At 37.9% G+C, this 12,464-nt stretch overlaps 1 protein-coding gene across 1 annotated transcript in view; it reads left to right on the top strand.

Moving 5' to 3' along the window:
• The window catches only part of mta1 (metastasis associated 1), a 66,135-nt gene that overhangs the window by 47,019 nt on the left and 6,652 nt on the right, over positions 1-12,464 (top strand). Inside the window, exons 7-15 of the mRNA XM_065288526.1 lie at positions 515-632; positions 2,235-2,337; positions 2,555-2,654; positions 7,049-7,237; positions 8,586-8,660; positions 8,742-8,800; positions 8,924-9,051; positions 10,498-10,649; positions 10,920-11,109. Of these exons, the coding sequence (XP_065144598.1) occupies positions 515-632; positions 2,235-2,337; positions 2,555-2,654; positions 7,049-7,237; positions 8,586-8,660; positions 8,742-8,800; positions 8,924-9,051; positions 10,498-10,649; positions 10,920-11,109 (1,114 nt within the window). The remainder of the gene's footprint in view (positions 1-514; positions 633-2,234; positions 2,338-2,554; positions 2,655-7,048; positions 7,238-8,585; positions 8,661-8,741; positions 8,801-8,923; positions 9,052-10,497; positions 10,650-10,919; positions 11,110-12,464) is intronic.

The following is a 12,464-nucleotide window of genomic DNA, read 5'->3' as shown; positions in this document are numbered from 1 at the left end:
TAAGCCTAACCTGAGGGTGCATGCACATTTTCAGAACAGTGCTACATACTGGTCACAAAACATGTAAAATAGCTTATAACTTATAATAATTTAGCATAAAATCGATTTAGATTCTCTTTCTCCCATACCTGTGCCTTGATCATCTACTTCAGTCAGAAAAGCCTCAAACATAGATGAGCAAAGTCATCTAGAACAATGGATCGTTAAAGTGATGTTAAACTTTGTTGCCACTCTGTTCGACCAATCAAGTTTAGTTTATATAAGTATGCTATGTTATTAAAATATCTGTAACGCTGCCATAGTCAAACTTTGTGCAAACAAACACCAATTGGGAACCAATGAATGTTGTATCCAAAGTTTGACATTATTTTCCCATCGTCAATCCCACAATTCCCTGTGTTAGCCTGTTGCTTAGCTCCCACAGAAAGGGAATTGAAAACACTGCACAAACATTGCCCTCCATCAGATTATTTGTTTACATTTAAGCTTTAATCATGGTGTCCTTTGTTTGCAGGATGCTTTTTTTTACTCGCTGGTGTATGACCCACAGCAGAAGACTCTGTTGGCGGATAAAGGAGAGATCAGAGTTGGAAATAAGTACCAAGCTGACATCACAGACCTCCTTAAAGAGGGTAAGACGTCAACCAAAGCTCTGATGTTTTACACCCAGTGCTCTTCAACTGAGACTGCTAACACTTCTGATTTTCAAAACATGTGCTGCGTCTGAAACCGCCTACTTCATACTATATAGTACGCGAAAAGCAGTAGGCGTGGCGAGTAGTATGTCCGAATACATAGTATTCAAAAAACAGTATGCGAAAAGTACCCGGATGACCTACTACTTCCGGTTAGATTTTGCAGTGTGCATACGATGGACACTTCACTATACCATGATCCCCGGGAGAGGAGTTATCCAACGAAGAAGAAGAGGCATGCGGCTGTTTTCGCGCTGGAATGACATGACGTGATGACAACGTATGTCACGTGATGTAGCAACATGAAGGACGTAGTACTTCCGAATCTCATTCATACTACTAGGATTCATACTATACAGTACCTTCTGTTTTAACGGCAAGTAAGTAGGAACTTCATCTTATTCAGTACCTACTGTACAGTATGCGGTTTCGGACGCAGCCATGATCTCATTTTCTTTTGTCATCATGATTGTCTTTATATTTTTTTAAAGAACCTCTGAAGTGCCCTGAAATGCATTTTTTAAGTTTTGATGTTATTTTCACTAGAGGTGATATTAAGTGAGTCCTCTATCTCAAATAGCCAGTAGCTTTTAGAGGCTGTTTACAATTGGCATTAACATGCGTTTTCATCGTTCGGATCACAAGTGGACGACGTTAATGCCAGGTGTAAACGGTGTTCAAAACGTTTTGAACGCGTCCACTTTCAACCACATTCAGAGGTAGTCGAAACCACTTTCCATCGGATTGCTTTTGTAGTGTAAAGCACATGTGGTTGAATGTGTTTGAACAGCCACACGGACCGCCATCTCCCCGCGTATTTATCTAATCTGAGATACTGAACACTATGTTTTACGTGTTTCTGACTTCTGGTGCGAACACACGGTGTACAGCACTATTTTTAGCCTTTCATTGATAAAACTAAAGCGGCTGATCTCCGCAGTTTCATTTTGCAAGCATGTGAAAGTTGCGCAATCTTATTTCATCAATTGCGCTGAAATATCAGAGAAAGCTCTTACATATACATGTACAAAACACTGTGCAGCATGTTTACTTACAGCACAAGCAGCGGACTCCAACATATTAGTTTGCGTCCATTAAAACCCGTCATTACTCGTGTTTAAATGACAGCAGAGAGACTCGCCCACAGTCTTGACAGACCACCCCCTCACAGTATTCAGGACAGTAGCGGTCAAAAGTGGACAAGGGAGACAGATTTAAATACCAGGTGTAAACGTTATGTGTGTCTCTTATCCACTTGTGATCCAATCGATGAAAACACATCTTAAAACTAATACTAAGTTAACCACACAACTTGGTATCTGCAGAAATAGATCCATATTGGCGTTAGTGAGAGAGTTAGTGTAAAATTTGAATGTTGAATGGGACGCTGATATGTTTGATATAACTATTAGAACGGACTTTAATAGCTAGAATTACTTAACTTTAAATAAAAGTGCTTTAGAAAGAAGACAGATAAAATATCTAAGCTGTATGCATATTGTAATTAAATGATGGGAAATGTGGGTGTTGGTTTGTCAGGAGAGAGTGACGATAGGGAGCTTGAAAAACTGGAGGAGAAGGTGTGGGATCCAACCAGCCCCCTCAGTGAGAAACAGATCGACCAGTTTCTAGTCGTGGCCCGGTAAGCTTGTTTCATACCCAGATTTTTTCCCACAGTCATGTGGCTTCCTTGACTTAAAGAACGTTGAAGATGTCACTTCAGAATATCTATAGTCTTTATTTTTTCACTTGGTTTACTTTCTTTTCTTAAACAGCATGTTCTATATTCATTCTATCTCTCTCATTTGTTCGCATATTTTTGTTCTTTGTCAAACTTCCCCCTCGCCCCTCCCATGCAGGTCTGTGGGTACGTTTGCGCGGGCTCTAGACTGCAGCAGTTCAGTTCGGCAACCCAGTCTGCACATGAGCGCTGCGGCAGCCTCCAGAGACATCACACTGGTACAGCACATCTCATGTACACACACACACACACACACACACACACACACACACACACACACACACACACGCATACACTGGAAGATTTACACTTTAGTTAGACTCAGCAGATTTACACTCATTACTGGCAGCTGTTTAAATAGTAAATCTAAAACCTTTTTAATTATTTGTCCCATTTTTTAATTGGTTGTTAATCTTCATAGTTTATTTTTATTTACTGTAAAAAAGTCATATGTTCTATGATAAAATGAAAATATCTTGTTATAAGTATCCATTTACAAAAGTATAAAAAATTTTAGTCTTTCAGTTATCACATACAAACTAATCGATACAATGCATAATCTTAAAAGTTTTATTAAAATCAGTAAATTCAGTTTTATTTAAAAGTCATCATTCTAGCACCTGCAAGCTTGTGTCATTGCAGTCATTTAATTTTGGCTATTTGTCATATAAATAATTGTGATTATTTGTGTTTGCTACATAAGTACCAATTCACATTTCTCCACATTCTCATTTTCCCCGTCTTGACGAGAGAATTGGTTTCTAGGAATTAGGGAGGCATTTAAATTTGCAATTTTAGAACTGATTCGATCGTTGTTAGTTCATGTTGCTAATTGCTAATCGCTGGGATCTTTTCCGGGCACCGCCCTGGTGCCATTTCTCGTGACTAGAAGTAAAGAGAGATCAATAATAAGGAAGCTCACAGATAAGTAATTAGTAAAAAATACCACAATATTCCAAAAAAGTTTTTATTAAAGCAATAAGCCCCAAGAAGCAGTGGGTTACCAGTACATTTTTAGGAGGCCACTTCGCGTCGTGCCTAAAACCCCCTTAGCTGTTATAAAATGCACTGTGACACCACTGCTTCGCGGGGCTTATTGCTTTTATAAAACTGTTACTTCACATGCATAGCAGGATTTAATAAAATAAAACACAAATAAGTTGTAATTATATTAGAACAAATATTACTCTTCCGCCAAACAAACTAGTTCCTAAGAATCAAGTGTGTGCAACAGAGTGCAGTTTCCAAGAAACCCAGACACAGCAAAATGAAAATGTTTATTTTCACAAATCAACATTCATCTAATTTATACATTAACATTTATATCGTGCAACTGTTAAAGTGATGATCAAATATGCTTGGAAGCATGCTTAACTCTTTCCTTGTCAGGTTTTTTTGCCACCCAGGTTTAGTTTAATGCCTTAAAGAAAAATAAAATAATTCTTCTCTTTATACAAATAAACTATATCGAACAGACCCTCTGCTTTTAAATAACAAAAAACCCTGTTTTATCCTACCTTCATTTGTTCTCTAATCACCTCTCAGCTAAAAGCGTAGATAATTCCATTTTTGTGAAGAACTTTTGTAAGAGATCAGATTCAGAGCCATGATCAAAAGTAACACGTTGCTTTTAGTGTTGAGTGAATGTGTCCGTGTTTAAGTTGGGTAAGATCGCCATCTAGTGGATTATAGCGGAAATATGGATTTGAGGTTAAAGAACAATAAAGAGAAGCTTTTTCTCTTTATTGAAGAGATGTCAACAATATTTATTGACATTTATCTGGATATCGCCATTAATTGTGCAATTATAGAAAAATTTAAAATATGATTAAAGACTGTGGTGTTTATTTTCATAAATCAGTATGTAGCAACAGTGACACAGTGATACTTATGTAATGCGGTCTGAACCGTGGGGTTACCGGGGTATTTTATCATGGCTTAGAATGCGTTTCAACTAATCAGAATGAAGAACTGTTTTATAATTTCTATTTTATAACGATTTTAAAGCTGCAGTCAGTAACTTTTGCCTTTCTATCTCCATCTCTGTTTGAAACATAAAATTGCAGATTTCTTCATACACTTGTCTTTAAGTCAGATGAAGTGATATTAAAGGATTAGTCCATTTTCTTAAAAGAAAAATCCAGATAATTTACTCACCACCATGTCATCCAAAATGTTGATGTCTTTCTTTGTCCAGTCGAGAAGAAATTATGTTTTTTGAGGAAAACATTGCAGGATTTTTCTCATTTTAATGGACTTTAATAGAGCCCAACATTTAATACTTAACTCAACACTTAACAGTTTTTTTTCAACGGAGTTTCAAAGGACTATAAACAATCCCAAATGAGGCATAATGGTCTTTATCCAGCAAAACGATTGTCATTTTTGATAAGAAAAATGTACTTTTAAACCACAACTTTTTGTCAAGGTCCAGTCCAGCGCGACCTAACGTAAATGCGTAGTGATGTAGGGAGGTCACGTGTTACATATATAAAACGCACATTTGCGGACCATTGTAAACAATTAACTGACACAAAGACATTAATTAGTATCAGTTGACATACAACAACGTAGGAACGGTCCTCTTTCAACCACTTGTAAACACTGGGGCGGAGTTTCGCGTTCGTCCTCTGTGACCTCTTGACGTCATGACCTATTGCGTGGGGTCAGCTGGCGCATCACGACCGGATCTACATGACGAGAAGTTGTGCTTTAAAAGTGTATATTTGTTATTTTTATTGTATTGTTTTATTTTTGTTTTGCTAGATAAGACCCTTATGCTTCGTTTGGGATTGTTTATAGTCCTTTGAAACTCCGTTGAAAAAAACTGTTAAGTGTTGAGTTAAGTATTAAATGTTGGGCTCTATTAAAGTTTATTAAAATTAGAAAAATCCTGCAATGTTTTACTCAAAAAACATTATTTCTTCTCGACTGAACAAAGAAAGACATCAACACTTTGAATGACATGGTGGTGAGTAAATTATCTGGATTTTTCTTTTAAGAAAATGGACTAATCCTTTAAGACAAACTGACATTATCCGCAAAATCATACCTGACAGTTACAATAATAAATCATTTTTATAAGCTTAAAGGAAAACACCACAGTTTTTCAATATTTTACTATGTTTTCACATCAACTTAGACAAATAAATACAAACCTTTTTTTTCACTGCGTGCACTTAATCTTTTTACAGCGTGTTTCGTCAATGTGTTAGTATTTAGCCTAGCCCCATTCATTGTTCCATTCATGCACTTAGTTTGCAGCAATTCAACCTCGGGCTCATTAATATTTATCAAACTAAGTGCTCTTCCGCTATACAATACAGTTCTTATTTTTATCCGCTTAAAAAATCGCCACGTTTTATTTTGTGTCACCACACTTACTCGTGTAACTACTCATATGACAGTCTTTAAATACGGAAAACTTGGAAGTGTTTAATGTCTTCTAAATTCATCCCTGTTTGGATCTTAAGGAATGAATGGGGCTAGGCTAAATGCTAACATATTCAGGACGTGCTGTACAAAGGTTAAGTGCACGCATTGAAAAAGGATAGGTATGTATTAATTTTGTTGAAGTAAGAACATAGTAAAATATTGAAAAACAGTGTCATTTTCCTTGTTGTGAATCATAGTAAGGTGGTTTTTATGTACTTGTAACTTTTTAAACAAAAAAAGTTATGGATTGCACCCTTAAAAGCTAATGTGTTTAAAATGCCTTCAGATGGAATCACAAAGTAATGACTGTAGCCATTGTTGGTTTATTGGGCTAATTCAGATGTTTTGCTAGTGGGAAATCAACCTACGAATTATTTATATTTATCTTTGCGGTGTTTTAACACTGAATATGAAACATTCTGTTTTGAATATTAATATGCAATTGGAAGTTAAAGGGGACAGAGAATGAAAAACCATTTTTACCTTGTCTTTGTTGAATAATGGTAGTCTACCCGCATTCACAAACATACTAAAAATTGTAGACATGCTAAACATCTCAGTCTCATAGAAATTCCTCTTTTAGAAATGTCAGCCAGAAAACGACCCAATCTGAAAAACTGATGCTTATGACATCATAGGCATCTCACTGCCCCTCCACTTTAAAATAATTGGCTACATTTTTTGAGTGGCAGCAAAGTCAGCCAGTCAGTAATGAGATTGCAAGTTAAGCCAGTAGGGGGAGCCAAAGAGGTGCAAAACCACTTGTTTAAAATCACCCACCCTAATAGAGCTATCTGAGAGAGGTTTTTAGGAAGCTTCTAAGGCATTACAGACCAAAACAAAACTTTTTTTGTCTACATGTCACATCACAGAACAAGGATAAATACCCTGTTCAATCATTCTATGTCACCTTTAAAGTTTGCCATAACCGTGTTTGGTTAAAGACAGCCAGTTCTGTAAGGGAACCCTGTATTTTGTATACAAAACATGAAAGAAAGATGTCAGAGAGCATCAATGCAAGACAGATACTCATACACCGCTGACCCTTAAAAAATACATACAATTTTATACAGTCTTGGTGAATTGTCTTATAGTTGGTTGGCACGCTTTGCTTAAAAACAACAAGCTTACCTACAGTGTTATTATATAAAAAAAATTCTCTGATACTTTCTTTTAGTTTCATGCCATGGACACGATGCATAAGAACGGTTATGACATGACAAGGGCCATCTCTGCGCTAGTACCCCAGGGCGGCCCTGTACTCTGTCGGGATGAAATGGAAGAATGGAGCGCATCCGAAGCCAACCTGTTTGAAGAGGCACTTGAAAAATACGGCAAAGACTTTACTGATATCCAGCAAGACTTTGTGAGTTCATACACAACAGCAACAATTAACAGAATTTCTTCAGTGTGTGCTATATATTGCTTAAAAATGATTTCCTGCGCTGTATATACTATGCAGTCATGACTGATAAACTGCCTTTGTTCGGGGAAGAGTACATGTGCCAAGTTCATATTTAACTCTGCCACCTGGTGGTTGCTGGGTGCAAGTGCAATAATGAGTGTTTTCTGGCAGTGGGCTTCTATCTGCTAGGAGAAGTAGGGAGGAGCCAGTCATGGAAAATGGGCACAGTTAAATGTAAACCAGCTGATTCAGGGACACAAAGGATGGGAATCAAGAACTGGTTCTTATTTTGAAGATTTTCAAGAAGTTTGGTTTTGTTAATGGTTAGATTTTGTTAATGGTTAGATCATTAGAGCATCAATCATTTCCTTCTGATTTCCATCCATTTTCTTAAAAAAATCCAGATAATTTACTTACCACCATGTCATCCAAAATTTTGATGTCTTTCTTTGTTCAGTCGAAAAAGCAATTATGTTTTTTGAGGAAAACATTCCAGTATTTTTCTCATTTTAATGGACCCCATCACTTAACAGTTTTAATGCCGTTTAAAATTGTAGTATCAAAGGATCCCAAACGTGGCATAGGGGTCTTATCTAGCGAAACAATTGTCATTTTTAGCAAGAAAAAAAATGCACTCAACTTCTCGTCTTCCTCCAGTCCTTTGACGCTCCAGCGCGACCTCACGTAATTGTGTAATGACACCGAAAAGTCACGTGTAACATATATGAAACGCACATTTGCCTACCATTTTTAACAATCAACTGACACAAAGTCATTAATTAGTATCATTCGACATACAACAACATCGGAACGGGCCTCTTTCTCCACACTTGTAAACACTGGGGCGTAGTTTCGCATTCGTCATCCGTGACCTCTTGACGTGATGATGTATTATGCGAGGTCGCGCTGGCACCTCACAGGACCGAGGAATACGAGAAGTTGTGGTTTAAAATTTTTGCCAAAAATGACAATCGTTTCGCTAGATAAGACCCTTATGCCTCGTTTTGGATCGTTTAGAGTCCTTTGAAACTGCAATTTTAAACTGCATTAAAACTGTTAAATGTTGGGGTCCATTTAAATGAGAAAAATCCTGGAATGTTTTCCTCAAAAAACATAATTTCTTTTCGACTGAACAAAGAAAGACATCAACATTTTGGATGACATGGTGGTAAGTAAATTATCTGGATTTTTTTTAAGAAAATAAACTAATCCTTTAACATAACTGATTTGATACAAGAAAACCAATAAATATGTAACTATCTAGTTCTTTATTTTGGTGGAAATGATTGGTAATATTTTTTTATTCCAGCTTCCTTGGAAATCTTTAACCAGCATAATTGAGTATTATTACATGTGGAAGACCACCGACAGATACGTTCAGCAGGTAATTCTTATACCACTCTCTTTCTTCACTTCTAAACAAGTACAATAGTTTTGACACAGATTCTCATTTCGTTTGATACAGAAAAGGTTAAAAGCAGCAGAGGCTGAGAGCAAGCTCAAACAGGTTTACATCCCCAACTAGTGAGTAGTTCAAGGGTCAAACCTCAACCTCAGTTTTTACATTTCACCATAAACTTTAAGTGATTGCACTTTGACCGGATGAATTCCAGCAGACCTCATAACCAACTTACTTTGTCTCCACAGTAACAAACCCAACCCTAACCAGCTGAGTATGAACAGCATTAAGCCTGGGCTGGTAAACGGAGCAGGGGTGGTTCCAGGGATACCGGGTCAGCCCATCATACTGGGTCGGGCGTGTGAGAGTTGTTACAGTGAGTTTGTGGCCTGTTTTCTTCATCCATAGCCTCTTTTAGGCTGATAATCTCACTGCATATAATAAAAAATGAAGGGGACATTTCGGCAGTTTTGTAGAATTAAACTTTTTTCACTCCCTCCCCGAGCCTCAGGGGGCGTGTACACAAGACTTTTTCGTCTGCAGCCTAAGATGTTTTCAGTTGTTTCTAATAGAAACGCCATGCTTTTCAATAACGCATGCAGCTGTCGGGTTTCATCAGGTGTTTTTATGCATTCAGCATAAAAAATTTCAACTTCGGGTGAAATGCTCCACTCATCAATGTCCAATTACATTGGAAAAGGGACAGGACAAATAGCGCAACAAACAACCGGCACTTCGTACAACGACTAAAACACCTAAACAGAAATATCACAGCAACCAAAGCGCTTAGTTAAAGAAACGCTGGCCAGCGCCCACAGTTGGCGTCTTCCTGCCTTTTCAGCCGCATTTAAACGCTTTGGTGTACACCCCCCTTAGAGACGCTGTTTTTATACTGTCCTTTTAAGGGCCATTTACATGACAATGTTTTCAACCAAAGTTTAATGCATATTTTATATGACGACAGCATTTTAGGGTCCTATAAACAAGCCTTATCTTCTCCTTGTAATCTACAAAAATGCAGATATGTGATAACAGTGATGTCATGCAGAAATTTTTGCTGCTTTATAGTTCAGGGTCACTTAAAATAATACAAAACTGCTTTTGTTTTTGCAGTCTTGATTTGTTTGTTTTTATCGCTCTGTAGAAAAATGCGTATGTGCGCACTGCGTAGTGCTTCTTTACAAAGAAACATCGTCATCTAATGGCCTGGCATGCATAATACATTGTTTTTAGCTGTTTTGTTTAAACGCAAATTTTTTCGACAGCATTGTCATGTGTACGTGAATTTTTTCAAAAACGCAAAGGACGTTTTTTACCTGCATTACAGTTGTCCTGTGAGCGTAACCTAAAGGGGGACGCACACCGGACCACAGTGCCGCACCGTTCGAAAAAAATCGAACACATTGTTTTCTATGAGTATATACACACCGGCGCCGACAGGTGGACTCAGGACGTTTCTCAAATCCCTGTCGTGCCACAGAGCGCCACTCACATAGTTTAACATTAAATAACATCATATTTGTCCCAAATCATTAACGACTAACATTGGCTGTTAACGTATATATTTTGCATTTTGAAGTAGACGCTATCTGACTAAGCTTGTGCTATTTAATGTGCACTTCCGGTGTACGATACCTTCGAGTTGTCCTAGACGCGACGCGGCGCTGAGCGTCTGGTGTGTGACCCCCTTAAGACTAAAAACGTTTTTTTTTTGTGATTGGCTTACATCTTTGCATGTGTAAAGTGTAACAGCACTAAACTGTTGACTTAAACATGTTGCGCTTTATTTTGAAGGACCTTTTTTCTGTATTTGTGTGTGTAGCCACTAACTCGTATCAGTGGTACTCATGGGGGCCGCCCAACATGCAATGCAGACTGTGTGCCTCCTGCTGGACCTACTGGAAAAAGTACGGAGGTCTGAAGATGCCAACCAGACTGGATGGAGAAAGGCCTGGACCTAACCGCAGCAACATGGTGGGTGTAAAGTGGATCACCTCCAAACCTTTTCCAGCAGGGCCTGGAGTAATTTCTTCTTCTGAACGGATCTGTCTCTTCCCTTGAGCCTCCTTTATTTAGTCTGTTTAATTTGTTCATTTACTGTAACAATTCTGTTTTATGGTGATTCTTTGTGACCGTTAAGCGAAGTGTATACTGCGTTTCATTTAACTTGAAAACATTCACAAAAATTCAATATTTAGACTTGCCTGTCACCTGCTTTAATCTCTGTCTGTGTTTGGTTTTCAGAGTCCTCACGGTCTCCCCATGAGACACAGCGGGAGCCCGAAGTTTGCTGTTAAGACCAGGCAGGCGTTCTACCTTCACACGTCTCAGATGACGAAAACGGCTCGACGCGTCTGTCAGGACCTGTTGAGATCCAGATACGTGGCCAGACATCCGTACATACCCGTCAACACTGCTGCCATCAAAGCAGAGTGTAAGTGTGTGTTAACTGCTGTGGGATTTGTCCCATCATTGATCTAAAACTACAAAATATTTGCGCATTGTATGATCATAAGACATAGCTGTCAAGTTCCGAAGGCCATGTTGGAGATATATTTTTTTATTGTCCCTCTGGTACAAAAATGTGACGATTAGTAGATTTTATGTAATTATGGCCATAACACAAACCACGTAGGACCGCTGATGCAGTAATGTTTCATACTTGGAAATTTGTTGCCTTAGCAAGTAAGCTACCACTAAAAACAACTGCAAACTACAATTAAGCAGCACAAAAAGTACATGTGACATGACAGATCATATGTGACCCTGGACCACAAACACTTGTCATAAGGGTAACATTTTTAAAAATTGAGATTTAAAAAAAAAAACAATCGTTCCATTATAAAAATTTTGATCGGTGTTAAAGTTATCCAAATGAAGTCTTTAGCAACACACATACTAATACAAATACAAAAATACTAAATATGTTCATGTAACATGATTTTTACATAATATCCTTTTTATTATTTAAATTGATAATTTTGACCTATACAATGTATTGTTGGCTATTGCTACAAATGAAGAGTTTGTTGCCAAAACGCGATAAACGCCAGTCCTCCTTCCCTGCAAAATGCAATAAATCCGCTCAACAAATCACAGCGCACCATTCTACGCATTGTAAACAACATGGCGGTGCGTTGAATACACAGGGAATCCTAGTTTTCCCCATCTACTTTGTACTTTTGATGGCATTGATAAACCTGTGATGACGGGGAAGAAACGTAAGCCATTAGGATCTAATAATTTATTCGAGAGACGGAAAAATGCCGGCTGTTGCTCATTCTCCCGACAGCATCAAGCTTTTGTCATGCTAACACATTGACCCCAGGGGATCTTATAAAAACTTTCCATTATTTTACTCAAAGTCAACAAAAATCGAACAGGACCAAAACATTTACCAGCTGATCGCTGTCAAAAAAAAATTCAGTGACGATGTCCAAAGTATAACAGCAGGAATGACAGTGTTATTAATATGACAAAGTAAGTGTTTTGATTAATGTCAATAATGTTTTTGTTTTAATTAGTGTATACCACTAGTCAACTAAATGGATATAACATGACAAGATGAATGCACATTTATATATTGATTCAATAGATTTATTAGCCTGGGTGCCAGCCGATCTTAGCCCCGCCCACCACATTTTGAAAAACGAGAAGATCGGTCCGGCGTTTTTCCGTTGAGGAGCTACTATGCGAGTCCCAAAACTGGCCGACGAATCAAAGAGGGCGGGCTTCATACGATGATGTGCAGATGATCAACAGTAACGTATCAACCACGTCACCAAAGAG

This window comes from Paramisgurnus dabryanus, chromosome 17 (assembly GCF_030506205.2).
Source record: "Paramisgurnus dabryanus chromosome 17, PD_genome_1.1, whole genome shotgun sequence".
NCBI classification, from domain to species: Eukaryota; Metazoa; Chordata; class Actinopteri; order Cypriniformes; family Cobitidae; genus Paramisgurnus; species Paramisgurnus dabryanus.
This window is presented reverse-complemented; position numbering and strand designations above follow the sequence as displayed.